Source organism: Esox lucius, chromosome 1 (genome assembly GCF_011004845.1).
Source record: "Esox lucius isolate fEsoLuc1 chromosome 1, fEsoLuc1.pri, whole genome shotgun sequence".
NCBI classification, from domain to species: Eukaryota; Metazoa; Chordata; class Actinopteri; order Esociformes; family Esocidae; genus Esox; species Esox lucius.
This window is the reverse complement of record NC_047569.1, coordinates 41,457,665-41,476,824: the sequence shown is the minus strand read 5'-3', so window position 1 is coordinate 41,476,824 and position 19,160 is coordinate 41,457,665. Positions and strand designations below refer to the sequence as shown.

At 40.2% G+C, this 19,160-nt stretch overlaps 2 protein-coding genes across 7 annotated transcripts in view; one reads left to right on the top strand and one right to left on the bottom strand.

Annotated features, from left to right (window-relative positions):
• The window catches only part of LOC105029560 (rho GTPase-activating protein 42), a 131,275-nt gene extending 128,556 nt beyond the window's left edge, over positions 1-2,719 (top strand). For all 5 annotated transcript variants that reach the window (XM_029119016.2, XM_029119021.2, XM_029119019.2 and 2 more), the window contains one exon: positions 1,078-2,719. In XM_029119016.2, the coding sequence (XP_028974849.1) occupies positions 1,078-1,166 (89 nt within the window). In that variant the 3' untranslated portion in view covers positions 1,167-2,719. The remainder of the gene's footprint in view (positions 1-1,077) is intronic.
• A 3,810-nt stretch (positions 2,720-6,529) lies between these two features.
• pgr (progesterone receptor) lies at positions 6,530-16,095 on the bottom strand. Of its 2 annotated transcripts, XM_020047283.3 has the most exons (10): positions 15,216-16,091; positions 14,347-14,797; positions 13,998-14,107; positions 11,620-11,736; positions 10,786-10,961; positions 10,250-10,370; positions 9,169-9,313; positions 8,595-8,725; positions 7,382-7,539; positions 6,530-7,189 (listed from the first exon to the last, which is right to left on the bottom strand). In XM_020047283.3, the coding sequence occupies exons 2-10, from the start codon at positions 14,751-14,753 to the stop codon at positions 7,034-7,036; spliced, it is 1,521 nt and encodes a 506-aa protein (XP_019902842.3). In that variant the 5' UTR covers positions 14,754-14,797; positions 15,216-16,091; the 3' UTR covers positions 6,530-7,033. The 2 variants fall into 2 exon arrangements, with proteins under 2 accessions (XP_019902842.3, XP_010863602.3); XM_010865300.4 differs by having other exon boundaries at positions 14,347-16,095.
• Between the last annotated feature and the right edge of the window lie 3,065 nt (positions 16,096-19,160).

Here is a 19,160-nt window from a genome sequence, read left to right as displayed (position 1 = left end):
GTGTCCCTTTGGTTGATGCCTGGCAATGTGGGTGGATTGATTTCCTGCCTGTTGGGCCCTGTCCGGGGCCTCCCCCGGGTAGGGCCACAGTGTCACCGGACCCCCTCGTCTTTGTTCCAAGGTCTTATGCTGCTAAACTATTGTGCTGGGGGATTGGGTCAGTTCTCCTTCCCCACTAAGTTCTCCTTCTCCACTATAAATCATTGTTGATATGAGAAATGCATTTTCTGAATCTTCCCAGTATCCTCCTGTTTTAAACTTTAGGAGGACATGAGGTCCTGGTCCTCACTTGCGGAGTACCTGGTTTGGGGGGCCCGTTGCTTTTCCTGTCCTTGTCCATCTTGTCATACTTCTGAACTAGATGAGATGAGTTGATTGAGTCATCTTTGTGTCAACACATGTTGAATGAATCATTAATGTTTCTATGAAGAAGAGTTGAATGAGTCCTGTTTGTGTAGTTACAAGTTGAATGAATCAGTAAGGTTTCTGTGAAGATGAGCTGAATGATTCAGTAATATTTATGCAAATTCCATGGGTTAAGTACCTGGGGTCATGTTATTGTAACAGTATAAAATTTAAATTAAGTAAAATGATGATTAGTCATTTTTACTGACATTGAAAGACCAATGAACTAAACAAACCTCTAGTCTAGAAGCCAACACCTGCACCATCTTCAGACCTCTCTGTAACCAGCAGGGGTTAGTCACATTTTGGTTTTAATCATTTCCATCTAGAGAAACATGTTTAGGGCCAGTTTCCGGAACACTGTCTTCTCCTTCTGTCTCCCCGGCTTGATTGAGAATTGTTTTACTTGGGGCAGATACCTGTTGTTACTGTGCCTTAGAGCTAACCGAGCAGATGTGCTTATTTCTAATCCTTAAGATAAAATCAAGATACAAATAAGATTTTTCAGAGCTAGGGTTAAAACATTCTGGTAACTTTCCAGAGGATTCTCTGAAACTCCAGAATAATTACTGGGATTCCTGAAAAATTTGGGTAAGCTACCATAATGGTTTAGACGTTTTGCTCTTCTCTCCTGTCTTTAACATATTCTGTTCTGTGTGTCCCAATCCTTAGTTTATCCGTCAGTTGAACCCGGCTGGCTCCAGGCGACATTCCAAGGGAAGACCGGCCTAATCCCTGAGAACTATGTTGTCTATCTTTAACAATCAGCTGACCAACCCAAGAAGACAAAAGGCCTACCTTGAACATGTCATGGTATCCATGGTAACAATAATCTGTAACACGATTGATTGATTGATTGATGTAAAGGCCTGGCATCCCCTTTGATAATTTAGTATACTTTAGATGTGGGATTGTTGAGCATAGTTCACATGAAAAGTATGTGTGTTTTTATCCCTGATATGACAGCACCTAGCCAGCCTACCACGCTGCCCTCTCTGGGTCCTGGGGTCCTTCACAGCATGTTGGGAAACCAACACCTATGAAAAATAGGTAGAATTGTAAACTCAGAACATTCTTTAAAATGAAGATTAACATTTATGTTATTTACATAGTCATTACATAGTCACAGTCTCCTATTGGTTGATTCTGATTCATCCCATGTGGAAAGGGTTATCTTTCTAAAACCAGGAAGCTTGTTTAAAGTGTGACTTTTAAGACATGTTGTGAAGAATGACCATGCTCAGATGACCTGCAGGCTGTCTGTTTTCAGTGTTGAGGTACTAGATTCATTACATCCTTATTCGGGTTAGATCACACAATCATTTGTATTCCATTTGATTAGATTTAGATGAAGTTGCATGATTCCCTGACCTCAAATTAATACAAAAAACACACTTCTGAATCTTTGTACAAAGTAGATTTGTATTTACATTTACTGTAAATCAGTGTTGATGATAAGTCACGTTATTTAATGAAGTCTAATTACTCATTTCTGTTGTGTTCAATATTGTGATCATGTAATATTGTAGACCATAATTTGGCTTTGACCTGTCTTTTTTAAATAAGCACCTATCAGACTTATTTAATTGGTTTGTCTTGAATTCTGGAGATGCCAAGGCCATGTAGTCATGTGAGGCAGAACAAAGCTCCCATGAGCTCAGATTTTATAGAGAATACGCACCTGTGCAGATTGTAATGCACAGACGCTTTGGGAAACTGAATCTTTTAGTCTGGTGGACTAAAGGTCCCATAAAAGTCGAATCTGCAGCCATTTTAAAAGCAGAGACTTCAGCCAGCGCTGTCTGTCCCTCCGTCTGGCGTTTGGTCCTTTATTAAGCCATAGACATGACAACCCAAGGCTTTTTCCAAATACTCATTTGCTCAAGTGCACTTTTGTTTAGCTACATGGTACCTGCATTTCTCTCATTCAATGGTAGCTCCAATGTGGAACTATTCAAAGATGTCCTGTTTATCATTTCACATTGTATAAAAATAAATGATCACAAAGTTCAACTTTTATTTTATGTATTATGAATGCTAATGTGGTTTTGTTGTGATGACTGGTGTTGTATGAGAGGCTTTTATATTGCATATCGCTGATACACTGGGGTATTAACAGCTGTTATCAACTCAAACTAACCCTGAACATCTGTCTGAATCCCAGATGGCACCCTTTTGACTCTCTAGATCATGATATTTCATCAGAGCCTTGGTCAACAAGTGGATTATATTGGGCAATGTTTCCCAATCCTGGTCCTGGGGACCCCAAGGTGCAGGTGTTTGTTTTTGCCCTAGCACTCACTCACCTGATTCAGATTAAAGACTTGATGATAGGATAATTATGTCAATCAGGTGTGTGAGTGGTAGGGTAACATTTGAATCAGGTGTGTGAGTGGTAGGGTAACATGTGAATCAGGTGTGTGAGTGGTAGGGCAACATTTGAATCAGGTGTGTGAGTGGTAGGGTAACATTTGAATCAGGTGTGTGAGTGGTAGGGCAACATTTGAATCAGGTGTGTGAGTGGTAGGGCAACATTTGAATCAGGTGTGTGAGTGGTAGGGTAACATTTGAATCAGGTGTGTGAGTGGTAGGGTAACATGTGAATCAGGTGTGTGAGTGGTAGGGTAACATTTGAATCAGGTGTGTGAGTGGTAGGGTAACATTTGAATCAGGTGTGTGAGTGGTAGGGTAAAATTTGAATCAGGTGTGTGAGTGGTAGGGCAACATTTGAATCAGGTGTGTGAGTGGTAGAGTAACATTTGAATCAGGTGGGAAAAAACTCCTTGGGGACTCCAGGACTGGGACTGGTTAACATTGATGTAGGCTGTGAGGTGCCATTTGCAAAATAACCTTTGATTCTATTATTATTATTATAATTATTATAGATTACAGTTTGATATTAAATTTTTCTGCTGTCACAGAAGAGACTAAGCTAATAAATGTGTAACTTGTGTACAACGTAATGTGTTATTTCTCTTCAAATAAATGCCACAGAAAAATAAAATGAATCAGAAAACGTATGATTTTGAATTTGGGTCATATTTTATCTTACATTTACCACAGTTAAAGGGATAGTTTGTCCAAAATTCATATTTTTCTGAAATTTCACTTAACAACAGATGTTCCCGAAGGCCCATAGAGTCAATATTCAAACAATCCATTATTCAACTCTGTTCCAGTCTGTAATTAGCGTTATAAGCATTGTCCAAATTCATAAATGGAAATGTTTCATACCTCTATCACAAAGCTGCATTGCAAGTGGAAAACTACTCCAAAACACTTCAAACTACATTCAGTAATTTGTTGCAGTAGCATTTAAAACTGTACACTGATGAAACAGCCGGCGGAACTGGCTGAATTCAAACTGGCACTAGTGAACTATTTCCTTTAGTCACCATACACAGCTTCTGTTCTTCAGCAGTGGTGTCATCGAGGTGAGCGTGAACATTTATCCTCAACAAGCTATGTGAAGATAGGTTCCTTCGCATAGCTTTTTAAAATTGCTGCTAGTTTACACTTAGGTGTATTATTGCTCTATTTCTTGCTCTATTTTTGCATTATATATTTCTTAATTCTTAGTACGTTGTTGTTGGGTGCCATGTCACCAGAATTTCATTGTATAGGATGACGCTGTGTTGTTCCGTGTGTTTGACAAATATACTTTGTACATTTGGATTTCCTTTGTTTGTATCAATGTCAACTTCTGCCTGCTCGTGTGTCTTGAGTTGAAATTCAATTCTACTGGCTCTGTAATTGAGACAATACCTCTGCCTCTCAAGTCATATTGTGGAATAATCAGTGGAGCAACTTCACCAACAAGACAGAGAATTTTTGCGAGAATTTTAACTGTGACCCATGTTCACATAGAAGAGGACAAAAGGTGAATGCAATTCCATCAAGTTACCCAGTTCAACCCATGGAGACGAGACAGATTGTAAGTAATACTTCTGATTGCTATGTTATAATACACAAAGTACACATTGCCTCTGGATATTCTGGGCAAGGGTTCACCATTGCCGAGTTGACCCTCCGAGGTGAATATCAAAGATGAAATAAGTAATTTTCTTTCTAGCTAGCAAATACTAACTTTCATTTACTGTGTAAATACTTACTGTTTCCGAACTAATGCGTGGATTGATAAAATTATGAACAAAACTGACCAGTAAACACTGGAAGTACCCGTTTATTTGAAATTTGAATTCTATCACAAAGATTTTAACTTTATTTCTTAGGAATACAACACCATGTTCTTTCAGGTAAACAACACCACTTTTCTTTGTTTGGAGGGTTTTGGAGTAGTTTTCCGCTTGCAATACAGTTTTGTGAAAGGAGTATGTACAGTTTCCATTCATGAATTTGTACAATGCTAATAATGTTAATAATTGACTGAGACAGAGCTGAATAATGGATTCTTTTAAAAAATGACTCTATGAAGGACCAACTGGCAGTAAGGGTACTGTCACCAAAATATGTTTTTTGGACGAACTATCCCTTTAAGTGTCCTGAACAGAGAAAGGGGAGATTGTATCAATAATGGAAGATTTGTCAAAGTCAAAAGAAAAAAAACCTAGCTGAGTGGGAGGAGTTCCAGTGGTTAGTTGCCAAGATCATGGTGTTCTTTCAAAATGTAAATCCATGAGAATGTTCTATGACCCTGAGAAGTGGCTGTGATGGGGAAGGAAACTCCCCAGACAAACATTCTCTAGTGAAAGCTCATGGAATACCATCTCGGCCAGTTATAGTGTTATGTTAGAAGTACCAGCAAACATGTTTTATTAATTAGTATTTTATGATAACTGCCTACTAACTGTCCTCAGTGGCTAGGTAGTTAAGCAGTGTTTCTACACAATAATACCAGTACTTATATATTTGTAAAATTGCTTGAACCTTAACTAGAATTTAGGAGTTAAAGACATACCTTGTTCAATTTGCTAATGTACCATTATCGGTCCAATCTGGGATTATCTGATAGCAATGCGTGAAGATAATTCATATTTATCCATGGGTCTTGGAATAACTGATATATTTTATTGTATTAATTGAACATTTACAATTTATCAGTTCAGAACAAGAACATCTAAATGTTCCAAATAATGACAACATATTTATGTTTTTGACACTTGTGTAAACTACTGGACAGACAAGAAGGGAAAACACTATATTTAATCCCAAATAGCACCTTATTCTATAACAAAGTGAACTACTTTTCAAACATTTGGTATTGTCCACATTTTGACCAGTGTACGTTGAGCCTTTACTCAACACAGCCTCATGCCAGCCAGATACAGTTTATTCAATAAAAAAATATAATTACCTGTTTTGGTCAAATATAATTACCTGTTATAAAGTAGTGCAATAAAGCTTAATATATAATCTTCTCTTAACTGGTTGAGAAGTTTTGTTTTCATGGTAGACAACTTACCACAGGTTAAATTATAAATTAGTGAAGGAAAAATGTCTTGTGCAGATGTAAATCAAAACAATGATTTACACTGTAAAAAATGATAGTAAATTGTTCAAGAAGTGTGGATTGTCCCAATCTAACCTTCCTTGACTGTGACACGTCACTGACATGCTGATTTAGAAGCTGTGTCCCTTGTCAGGACTGAGGCTGTCAACGTGGATGACAGTTGATCGTCACAAGAAATGTCTGGAGATTTATGGTCAGGGAAAGCCAGGGGACCTTGCCAGCAAGTTACTTACAATCTCTCCACCTGCTCTTTCCATCTATCGCTTTCTTCAGCTCTCCATCTGCAGGGTTGAGAAACACTGTCTTATATGGTATTTTCTTGTCGTAGATCAACAGGGGAGAAAGTCCCCACAAAGTACAACATTTATGTGAGAGGCAATGCCTTTAAAATAATATTTAGTTAGATATTGAGGTTTTCATTCTACAACTCTGTTTCCAAAAATTTTCAGATGCTGCGTAAAATGCGAATAAAAACAGAATGCTAATTATTCATCCCTATATTTAATTGAGAATAGTACAAAGACAACATATCAAATGTTGAAACTGAGATATTTTATTATTTTTATTAAAATACATGCCTGTTTTGAATTTGATGTCAGCCACGCGTTTAAAAAAAGTTGGGCCAGGTGGTTGTTTACCACTGTGTTGCATCACCTCTTCTGTTAACAAAACTCTGTAAGCATTTGGGAACTGAGGAGACCAACTGCTGTAGTTTTAAATGTAAAATCTTACATTCATCTTGGTCAGCCTGACCTCAGCGTGTGAATAACTCTGACACAAAAAGAAATAGAACCCTAGAATAATAGCTTCTGAAAGTCTCCACAATAACATTGTCCGTTAGTTTCAAATGAAAGATATTTCAACCACATCTAATCAACAGAGCCACATCAAATCAACAGATCCACATCAAATCAACAGAGCCAAATCCAGTCAACAGAGCCACATCAAATCAACAGAGCCAAATCCAGTCAACAGAGCCACATCAAATCAACAGAGCCAAATCCAGTCAACAGAGCCACATCCAATCAACAGGTTGTTGATATCCAAGTGACATTTGCTGACGTTTCTAGAAAGTGAATTCAATGTGTTTTTCCCCAGTGGGTATAATCTGTCCTCCCCAGGGTTGATTGGGTTGTTCTGGTCCTCTCCACTGGTTGGTCACTTGTGGTGGAAGAGGAGGGGCTTGAACATGCCGGCCAGGATCTTGGGGAGCTGTGAGGAGATGACCTCTGACATCATCTCAGGGAACTCGACCTTCATGGCGTCTGCCTGGATGTAGGTACTCAGACAGTACAGGTTCACCTTCTTCACAATCTGGTGGGGATGGGAAATTTGGGAAGTGGAATATATGTCAGTGTTTTTGAACGTACGACCCTAAATGTAAAATAAAAACGATTAGGGCCGGAAGGTTGTGAACTGCTGTGCCCCAGTCAAGTGGGACTCTACAATATATGGTTACGTATGTCTCTAGGACCTCCCCATGGGAAGATAGGGCTGGTCCAGTACCTCATGCATGGCGTCCATGAGCTTGGTGAGGTGGTAGAAACGTTGGGAAGATGCCACCAGGCCTTTCTCCTTCAAATGGATGGCCTTGGTCAGCTCCCTGATGTAGTTTTGTCTCATCTCCTCAAACTGAGCCTGGCTCTTCAAACCCTCCAGAGGAACTGAGGAGGATGACACAGTGGGAATACTACATCTTCATCCCAGCCAAATGTCAAAAACAGTGCACTATTTAGACAATAGAGTTTTATTTAGGACACAGTCTGTATTTCAGGCCTGAACTGTACATCATGCCAATGCATCTGAATCTTAGGTGCCCTGGCATATTTCCCACAAGATAGGGAGCAGAAAGTGTCAATACTCAGCACCCACACATCCCTCCACCCCCCTCTCTGAGCTGCTCTTCATTGGTTAAGAACCGACCATGACCTTGTTTTTATGAGGTCAGATTCTGTCCACGTAAAAGGTCAATGCAAAACTGGTACTTAATAACATCTGCTTCATACCCCCCCCCCCCCATAAACCCCCGTGTTCAAGGTCTCAGCTTGAAATGTGTCATAAAATACTTTGTCTGTTTTTGTCGTGTGACTGGGAATGTCCCAGATGGATCCCTATTCCTTATAGGTCCCCTATTGGAAGTAGTTCACTGTAAAGGGAACATGTCCCAAGTGGCTCCCTATTCCCTATATAGGTCCTCTATTGGAAGTAGTGCACTGTAAAGTGTACAAATCCCAGGTGGCTCCCTATTCCCTATATAGGTCCCCTATTGGAAGTAGTGTACTGTAAAGGGAACATGTCCCAGATGGCTCCCTATTCCCTATATAGGTCCCCTATTGGAAGTAGTGCACTGTAAAGGGAACATGTCCCAGATGGCTCCCTATTCCCTATATAGGTCCCCTTTTGGAAGTAGTGCTCTGTAAAGGGAACATGTCCCAGATGGCTCCCTATTCCCTATATAGGTCCCCTATTGGAAGTAGTGCACTGTAAAGGGAACATGTCCCAGATGGCTCCCTATTCCCTATATAGGTCCCCTATTGGAAGTAGTGCTCTGTAAAGGGAACATGCTGCCATTTGGGCAGAGATAGTGAAACTAACCACCTCAGGCGTTATGTCTTTTTTCTTATTATCTTAAGTGAGGTCGGCCAGTTGTGAGGTTCAGCTCAAGGTCCACAGTGAAAGAAGGACTTGAAGGGGAAGCGTGGCGCTGTGTTGCATTTACCAGTGTTGAGTATCATAATGGCTTTCATACAGAGGAACTCCTCCTTGGAGACCTGGAGGCTGGCAAACTCCTGGGGAATGAACTGCATGGCCAAACACAGCTCATAGATGGGAGACCTCCTCATGCAGTCTCTGGGAGTGAGGACAGGATTAGCAACAGTTTGAAGGGACACTTTAAAGATTTGGTCACATTATCTAGTTCCCCAGTCAAATGAACTTGTGGGTATTGACTTCCAGGCATTGTGCTCATGGTAAATCGTAGTGGATCTAACGCCTGTTAGCTTGTGTGCTAGCTATTTAGCAACTTCCTTCGAGCCATGTGGAATTCACCAGTTCATCTGACTGAAGTAGGTCCAGGGCTACATTGTCAAAATCCTGAAGTATCCCTTTAAATGTTATGAAATAAAAATGTTAAAAATAAAATGAACGTTTTATTATGGCAGTAAGCAGAAAGGCTATGTCACAAGAGTAATAATGGGCTCTTAATTTGTTTAAATATATAGTTAGATCAATTAAATGAAGGAGTGAGGTTAAACGTTGTTTTCAGTTGAATATACACCCATAACGCTACTCACTGGCTGAGGATCAGATCAGGGGCAAAGTATAAGTATTCACTGGTGACATTCTGGAAGGATCTCCATCCCAGAGAGAACACCAGAAGGTTCATCCAGGAGTACTGGATTAAGCTCATCTGATCATTGATGTGAAGGCTCCGAAACCCTGTCGACAAACCAGACAAAAGACTGAGAGATGTTTAGAAGTGTGTTTTTCCTTCCAATGATTCCTTCCAAGTGTCTACTAAAGGGCCCAATGTAAATGTTACCCAAGAAAAAAGATTTGCCCTATCACACACTTATCTGCTGTCACTTGAATTTTAATAGATTTTTCCTGATATTTTTTTGTTATATGTAAAATAATATAAAACAAACAATGTAATCATGCTGTTGTTAAGTTATTATCAAGCACAAGTTGTTCAAGTGACTTTTCTATCTAACATGGAGGAACTGGTGCATATCCAACCATGGCTGACATGTGAATGTACTTCCCTAGTAACCTAGTTACCGTAGTAACAGTCACACATGGTTGTACTGGGTCAATGGTGACTACAAGACTACTGGTCTTCATGGGCTGATGACCTTTCACCTGGCTAGTATTACACGGTTGTGTTTCATTGTTTTGTTTTAATGTTTCATTACAGAACATGAAGTGCTGTGTCCTGTTCACAGGTAACCTTGGTGAATGTGTTTATCCTGAGAGGGTTACATCTACAGTAGCCATGGTAACAGACATCTTGTCCGAGCTGCAGTAACCTTAGTTAGGCAAAAGTCTGTTACCACGGCTACTGCAGCTTACGACCCTCTCAGGATAAACACACTCACACTGTCACCATGGTAACAGGCATGTTGGCCCAACCAAGTAAAAACACACCCTGTCACCATGGTAACAGGCATTTACCATGGGACAAATCAGTTGTCCCAACCAAGTTAACTGCAGCTCATACAACATGTATGTTGCCTTGGCCACTGTAGCTCGGACAACATGTCTGTTACCAAAGTTACTGTAGCTAGGCCAACAGAACACAGTTCTGATACAGTGGTATTGATTAAGCCACCGTAAAGTGTCATTGTGTATTAAATATCCCAGGTGAAGTCATACCTGGCAGTGACTTTGACCAGCGTACAATCCAGAGGAGCTGCCTCTCACAGAGCCGGTTCAGGCTGTTCAGCAGGAGGTGGGGCATGTCAGGCTGGGAGTTGTCGTAGCCAGAGTACACCATCTTATCCACAAACATATTGATCAAATCTCATTGGGTTTATCGGCCTAATACACAGATTACCAGACATTATGCCAGGTGCTGTGAAATGCTGGAGTTACCAGCTTCGGCAGTGCAGTGAACTGTTCAACCGAAACAGAAACAATTCAACAAGAAAAAGAATCAACAACAACAAATCTGAAATGTTTTACATCTGTTGTTAAATAAGTTCAAATGAAACTTCATCGAGTCATGAATCCTTGAAAGGTTGATTCACTCTCAGCGGACGGATGGATGACAACATAGTGTCTCTTAGGAACAAGTCGGGATAAAAAAGGCAAATCTAATCTTTTCTGTAAGTCAAGTTACCACTTGGTCAAATATTAAAGTAAAGATAGAGAAAGTTAGAATTCCAACTAAATGAGCAACTCCAGCTCACCTCAGGCTCGATGCTCTCCAGAATGTTGATAATCTGAGGGGAGAGCTGAAACCCCGGCACACAGGATACTGAGGCCAGGGTCTGAACCTCCCCCAGGGACGTCATGGGGCTCTGGAACATCAAAGAGGGGCCCAGACCCATGGCCTTCAGGGCACCAAAACGCTTCAGTTTCCGCCCTGTAGCCAGAATCACCACAAGGTTATATTACCCACTGGATGCTAGACACACCCTAGGAAAGTGTCCAGTTATTAACTTAAAGGGCTTTTGGAATACTGTAGATTTTAAGTTTTGTATCTTTGGTTACATTTTAGAGGTAGGCACTTAAAAATTCTATATCATAATGTTTTTGTTTAGTTTGGTTTTGTGTTAGAAGGAAAAGAAAACGAAAGAAACAATTCTCAGCAAATTGTAATATTAGCCAAATCGTTTTTCCCTGGATGGTTGACTGATTAAATACTGTACAACACTTTCCTGCTTTGTACACCACAACACATCAGTTGTTTGAAATAAATTGTCAATTGATGGTTACTCAAAACAGCACTTCAATGTGCCCTTTAATATCCAAATGTTAATATCCAAACACAAAGGGAAATATCACTTACGATCACTCTTGAAGCAGGGCATTTTAGTGGTGCTATGATTAGATTTGGTTTGTTAGTTTTAATGAAGTGTTTGGTGTTAGCGTTTGATCGGAAAGGTACTTTGAACATTCTCCTTGACTGGACATTATGATTTCAAAGTGTCTAAAGATGATTGTAACCCATGGTTACATGAGAGGGCCAGTTCATTTGTAACTCATTTTAATTATCTCTAGAGCCACACATGAAAAGGTACCTCCAAGCATCATTCCAGCTTGGTAACACTTTCGCAGGCGACAAGCCGGGCAATTCTTCCTCCGTATCTTATCCACAATGCAATCGTTTCGACCAGCACATAGATAATTATGATGCCCTGTTGAAAAGAAGAGAAGGCAGACAGTTTCATAATGTGTTTTTCATATTGGCTCTACAATCTCACGGTCCTCTCCAAAAAATATGTGATAATGTAGGTGTTAAAAAGAAAAACAGGACTCTGTAATGTTGTCTTATGGGTAATGTACTCTCAAGAATCAGAAGCTTTATTGGACAGGCATTAAGAGGTGAGAGGGAATAGAGAGAGCAACAGAGAGAAAGAAAGAAAGAGATGGAGATAGAGAGAAGGAGAAATAAGAAGAGAGCGTGAGGCACACGAGACGAACAAATGAGTGAGAGAGAGATGGAGGGAGAGAACAAGGGAAGAATAGAAAATGAGATTGCTCTAGGCAAGGCTGTCAGGACGAAGTGACATGGCCATGGTCACATGATCAGACTGAGTGGCTCTTACATATCTCACTTTCCAAGATAACAAGATTGAAAAGGAGAACACGGTGAACACCGGCCAATGTGATAAGCTTTAATAATGTGTCTGGAGTGACCTCTAAAAGATAGGATGGTCAGGGCAATATTATATCCAAGCACTGGTCATTGCTTGTTTGTGATGCAGTCTGGGATGTTTCCAAATGACAACAACAAAACAACATACAGCACATCTCATGTTGGGCTGGATGTGTGACATGTTTACATGTGTAAAATCTATCATTGGAATCTCTATCATATCTCAGTTAACCATGAGATTCCAAGGAGACTGGAAACATATTTCCTTGTATAAGTATGAAAAATAACATTTAATTCTTATCCACACGTTGTTTTGAGCCCTAAACATCCATTGTTTTTTTGCCATGTAAATATGCTAAGAACACTTCTGCCTTTACAGCAATGACCTGGGACAGTTAGAGTTGATTGACTTGCTCAGAGAAAGACGGAGTGACAGGGCCCAGCGCTCTGTGTTTAGAGAGGCCTAAGACGGTTTTGTTAATGTGCATTAACCAGTGGATCTTAAGTCCCTAGCAGAATGGTAGAGGACATAATAGTCTCTCGAGAGCTCCTGTAAAGTATGCCTCCAAATTCTAGCTTGGGAAGGACTTTCATCTGAATTAGGCCACTGGTTGCAAAGGTGGTGCTGTTGAGGCAAAATGGGTCCCCGAAAATAGTGTACTATGTCATGTAGGTGCCAGTGTGACCCATGTCATCAGAACCACTCATTTTCTAACTCGTAATTTAATGGCTGTCTGAGGTACGACTCTACATAGAGATTATGAACATACAAAGAACATAATACGACCAACCTTAAAAAAAATATATATTATTTAGAAAAGTCCAAAGATGCCTCTTAAGGTTAACCATTATCAAATGAACCAGTGAATTATATACTCAACCATTATCAAATGAACCAGTGAATTATTTACTCAACCATTATCAAATGAACCAGTGAATTATTTACTCAACCATTATCAAATGAACCAGTGAATTATTTACTCAACCATTATCAAATGAACCAGTGAATTATTTACTCAACCATTATCAAATGAACCAGTGAATTATTTACTCAACCATTATCAAATGAACCAGTGAATTATATACTTAACCATTATCAAATGAACCAGTGAATTATTGACTTAATCATAATCAAATGAACCAGTGAATTATTTACTCAACCATTATCAAATGAACCAGTGAATTATTTGCTTAACCATTATCAAATGAACCAGTGAATTATATACCTAACCATTATCAAATGAACCAGTTAATTATATACTTAATCATAATCAAATGAACCAGTGAATTATTTACTCAACCATTATCAAATGAACCAGTGAATTATTTACTCAACCATTATCAAATGAACCAGTGAATTATTTACTCAACCATTATCAAATGATAAAACCAAATATGGCATCCTTAAGGGTAGAAACTTCTTTTTGGTTCCATGTAAAATCTGATAACTTTTAAAATATAAGGTTCTTCATGTAATACACATGGGTTTCCCCAAGGGACATCCAAAGAACCTTTAACTCATTTTATGTGTGTACCTGAGTCTTTCACTGGACATAGTCAGAAATGTTATGTAGCAAGATAATACACATTGTACAAAGTGGAATGAAACTAACTCACGATTTCACAAAAGGAACCAGCCGCACTTATGCCCCAAAATCAAAAAAGCTGTCTCCCAAACATTTTATTGATCACTAGAAAAGTTCCAAGATGTCCATACTGTTTAACCAATCACCCTCGCAAAATAACTCTGAAATTGGAAATGCTAGTTTTCTAGTGGGGGGTACTGGCCTTATTGCTTACCTTCAACAGCTCTTTTAAAGAACACCTTGCAGCTTCCACATGTTAGGACCCCGTAGTGACAACCAGAGGCCTCATCCCCACAGATCATACACAGTCTATGTGGTGGAATACTGCAAAACCAGAGGAGACGTATGAGCCACTCCACACAGAGAATAGGCACACTGGCGCAGAGATATCACCGCAAATACGAAAACCCAACCGAGTGATAAAAACAAGCTATAGTTATAACTTTAAACGAATGACTGAATATGAAAACAATAATTCAAATGAACCTCAATACATACGTCATGTTAACTTTATATCCAACAAGATTTTGCGCCATGGGTGATGCGTTTAGGATATTTCTTACCCGCCGTATCCAGTGTAAGTCGGAGACCTCTGTAAAAGGGCAGAAGTGTGAATTCCATCGGGGGACGGGTAGCCATGTTGCGGGAACTGGTCCTCGGAGACCCCGGTGGACTGGCACCAAAACGGGGACTGTGTTGGAGATGTCTGAATGGACCATCTGGGCATTTCACTTCTATAAATCATCAAATGCTGTGGCGGACCCTGTCCGCTACTGCTCATCGCGTCGAAGTTTGTCATGCCCTTACCGTGGTGATTTGGTACAACTCGCGAGTCGGTCCTGGTTTGGGAAACGGTCGACATCTGGCCGTTCTGATTCAAGTCTAGAAATCTCGGAGAACTGTCCAATAGGCCCAGTTTGTGCTGTTGTCCAGACCCCGAGGGTGAGAAAGACGACGCAGAATCATCCATAAACCTCAACTGTTGTTGTTTGCTGTCAGGGTCGTAACGGGTGCCTAGGGAAGGGATGTTGGTCGTCAAGTCAAACTCCGGACTTTTCATAATTTGTGACGGCTCTTTCTCATCTTTGATGTGGAAATTTGCGCTGTTTAAACTTGGTGTCAAGTTCGCTGCTGAGACCAGCTGCGGTACCATGGATTCTTTAGCTCGACTTATATCACACATCTCTGTCCACGACACTGAGTCAGACCGGTCAAAATACGATTTGGTGATTATTGATGACTGTTCGCTGACAGTACAATCTTTGAACATGGAACTGGTGGTGAATGAGGCACGAGGCGAAGCGCACAAAGCGACTGCGTTTCCAAAACTAAGCAAAGCAGTGGATATGTAGCCTGGAGACTGTGGCTCATTAGGTAGTTTCCCAGGCGGACCAAATCCGACATCTTCATAGTTCTCGATCAAATGACTTACTGTTTTACTGGAATCTGTCGACTCTGAGCTCGAGGCGCTGACGGTGTCCATCCAGTCTGTGCGTTTATCTCGCGTTCTGGGGACGAAGATGGTGAAGCCAGAGAAATCACCGAGCACGACAGTCAGTAGCCTACAACTCCTGTCAGTGGATATGGAGACTTGTGAAGTGTCCCGAGGCGCAAATACCTTCCCAAAATCTTCCCTCCGGTCGTGATAGGCTGTGCGCCCTCGAACCTATTTGATGAGCCTGTATTCGTTCTATACCACTGGCCTATTATAACCTGGTTAAAAAGGTTGTTTAACAATAACGACGACACAACTGTAACTTATGCTGTTACTTAATGTTATTAAAAACAACACATTTTTATCATCCTTTACAAGCTAATTCTAAAGTAATTAAATACTGTCCATATTCTTCTATCTCGTTCAATATTTTAATTTGTGCACAAGTTGGATGTCCGCTGATTAGGTCATCACTTTTCTCTAACATTGTTTTATTAATTATGGCAATTATGTCCAAATGCTGTTAACCCCTGTGGCCGCCTCGATCCTTGTTAGTGTAATGACCCTACTTCCCGTAACACAAGCCCTGTCTATGAAGCAAGGCTTCCTGATTATCCACGTCTCTGTCAGAAGGATCTCTCCAGTCAGCAGAATCCATCCAGTGCCGTGGATCAAATCCTGCCCCCATATCAGTTAAGTTTTTCTTAAACCAGTTTTTTTTATATAACCAAATTGTTAGGTATGACCAGGTACATTCTCATGTGACTAGGTCTGCGGATGATGGCCTGATGATGTTACCACGCCCAAAATCAAATGCTTTAAAGAGAACTGTTATTTATCGTGCCATCGATCAGTGGAATAATTGGCCATTGAATATACGTAAAATGAATGGCAAAGACTCTTTTAGGTACCATCTGAGAATGCACTATTTCAATTTGTGAGTAAGGAAGGACATATTTACTATATGATTGTAATACTGTAATCATTTATTCAGACTAATTTATGATGATGTGTTAATGATGTCTATGTTATAATGTTTTTATATTAACATTGTTATGTGATTTCTTTTTTGTTGTGGACCCCACTTTGGTGACAGCTAATGGTGATCCTTTTAACAATAAACAATAACAATCTCTACAGTATTTCCAATTTCATTTGGCAATTTCAACCAGGTCTATTCTGTCACTTAAAAAAAGAAATAATGGACGTGGTGCATGATATTTCCATGCACCAAGTCCATGGTTTATAATCAACCACAGTTCTATTGTTAAAACCAAATGGGGGGGGGGGGGGGGGGGGGGGGGGGCATCTAGTGTCAACTGAGAACACAAAAGGTTAATGATTTTGTTAACTGTTAATGAGTCATTTGAAAAATCCCACAGTCATAACAAATAACTATAAAACAGCAGACAGTGTGCAGCAAAACATGTTCTTGTTTAAGCCTATCCAGCAGCTGTATGGTAACTCAGAGACCGCCTGACAGCAGAGAGAGGGGACACTCCATGTCTCCATGTTCAGAGATCTCCTGTAGTCCGAGCTGGTGATATTACCAGGGTGGACAGAGACAACACAGACCGACACACCTTTTCATTAGATATGGGTTTTATTTTAATAAATTAGCTATGCTTCTTTTAGGTCAAAATTAGTATTTAACTACTAGGTCTTCTATAACAAACTGACCAAACATGTAATATTACAATATACATACACCTGAAAGTTTAACTAAAGTAATTGGGCCCAAAGTTTCGATATTATGTGTGGCCACCATGGGCATGGGGTTCACCAGAGCTTCACAGGTTGCCACTGGAGTCCTCTTCCACTCCTCCATGACGACATCACAGAGCTGGTGGATGTTAGAGAACTTGCGCTCCTCCACCTTCCGTTTGAGGATGCCCCACAGATGCTCAATAGGGTTTAGGTCTGGAGACATGCTTGGCCAGTCCACCTCCTTTACCCTCAGCTTCTTTAGTAAGGCAGTGGTCATTTTAGCAAAGTGTAATTTCTTCAGTGTTGTCACATGAAAAGATATAATCAAATATTTACAAAAATGTTAGGGGTGTACTCACTTCTGTGAGATACTGTATATACAGGTGCTGGTCATAAAATTATCATTAAAAAGTTTATTTATTTCAGTAATTCCTTTCAAAATGTGAAACTTGTATATTATATTCATTAATTACACACAGACTGATATATTTCAAATGTTTATTTCTTTTAATTGTGATGGGTTAGGGTTAGTATCTCAGTAATTAGTAATAAGTAATTCAGTATCTCAGAAAATTAGAATATTACTTAAAACCAATACAAAAAAAATATTTTTAGAAATGTTGGCCAACTGAAAAGTATGAACATGAAAAGTATGAGCATGTACAGCACACAATACTTAGTTGGGGCTCCTTTTGCCTGCATTACTGCAGCAATGCGGCGTGGCATGGAGTCGATCAGTCTGTGGAAACTTTATATACACTTTATATACACTGGACTTCAAGCAACGTGGATTCTGTGCCTCTCCTCTCTTCCTCCAGACTCTGGGACCTTGATTTCCAAGGGAAATGCAAAATGTACTTACATCAGAGAACATAACTCAGCAGCAGTCCAGTCCTTTTTGTCTTTAGCCCAGGCGAGACGCTTCTGACGCTGTGTCTTGTTCAAGAGTTGCTTGACACAAGGAATGCGACAGCTGAAACCCATGTCTTGCATACGTCTGTGCGTGGTGGTTCTTGAAGCACTGACTCCAGCTGCAGTCCACTCTTTGTGAATCTCCCCCACATTTCTGAATGGGTTTTGTTTCACAATCCTCTCTAGGGTGCGGTTATCCCTATTGCTTGTACACTTTTTTCTACCACATATTTTCCTTCCCTTCGCCTCTCTGTTAATGTACTTGGACACAGAGCTCTGTGAACTGCCAGCCTCTTTAGCTATGACCTTTTATGTCTTGCCCTCCTTGTGCAAGGTGTCAATGGTCGTCTTTTGGACAGCTGTCAAGTCAGCAGTCTTCCCCATGATTGTGTTGCCTAAAGAACTAGACTGAGAGACCATTTAAAGGCCTTTGCAGGTGTTTTGGGTTAATTAGCTGATTAGCTGAGTGTGGCACCAGGTGTCTTCAATATTGAACCTTTTTACAATATTCAAATTTTCTGAGAAACAGAATTTGGGGTTTTCATTAGTTGTCAGTTATAATCATCAAAATTAAAAGAAATAAACACTTGAAATGTATCAGTCTGTGTAACCGGTGTAGGTGCGTGAAACAAGGAGCCAACGCAGGGAGGTAGTTTCAAATAGCAATAGATATATTAACAAAAGCACGCGTAACTCTAAGGCGCACAGGCGCAAAACAAGCGTGCAGACAGCTCAGATACAAACGTACACCGCACATAGAACAATACCACACAAAGACAGCCAGAAACACAGGAACTTATATATGCGATCTAATGAGGGAATGGACACCAGGTGTGTGCAATAACAAGACAGGACAGTGCCGTGGGAGGAGGAGCGGCGTGGCTAGAAGGCCGGCGATGACGCGCGCCGAACACCATGTCGGGAGGGGTGGCGCGCGTCCTCCATGCGCGTCCTCGTTACAGTCTGTGTGGAATGAATGTATTCATTATACAAGTTTCACTTTTTGAATGGAATTACTGAAATAAATCAACTTTTTGATGATATTCAAATTTTATGACCAGCACCTGGTAATAATTATATGAATGTATTGTATTCATGTGTTTATATATATTAAATATATATTAATTAAAACACTTACTACCATAATAATTGGCTTTAGTTTGACCTTCAGGTGCCGATGACTTTTGCACAGTACTGTAGGTCTAACGTTCTCTGAACCCAAGTTCATGGTGGTTCTGATGGGACTGGAGCTCAGTGAACCATAGTCTACCCACAGGAAAACAGGGTGATGTAACGTAAACATAAAGCCTCTGAAACCTTTTG

Bases quoted from the DNA above. Each gene is read 5' to 3' on its own strand.
- pgr (XM_010865300.4), bottom strand. From the start codon at position 15,266: ATGGACACCGTCAGCGCCTCGAGCTCAGAGTCGACAGATTCCAGTAAA. The intron at 7,540-8,594 runs GTAAATGCAACA...CATCCTCCTCAG, and splicing joins CATTATGATACTCAACACTG to TTCCTCTGGAGGGTTTGAAG. The intron at 7,190-7,381 runs GTACTGGACCAG...CATCCCCACCAG, and splicing joins TCATGGACGCCATGCATGAG to ATTGTGAAGAAGGTGAACCT.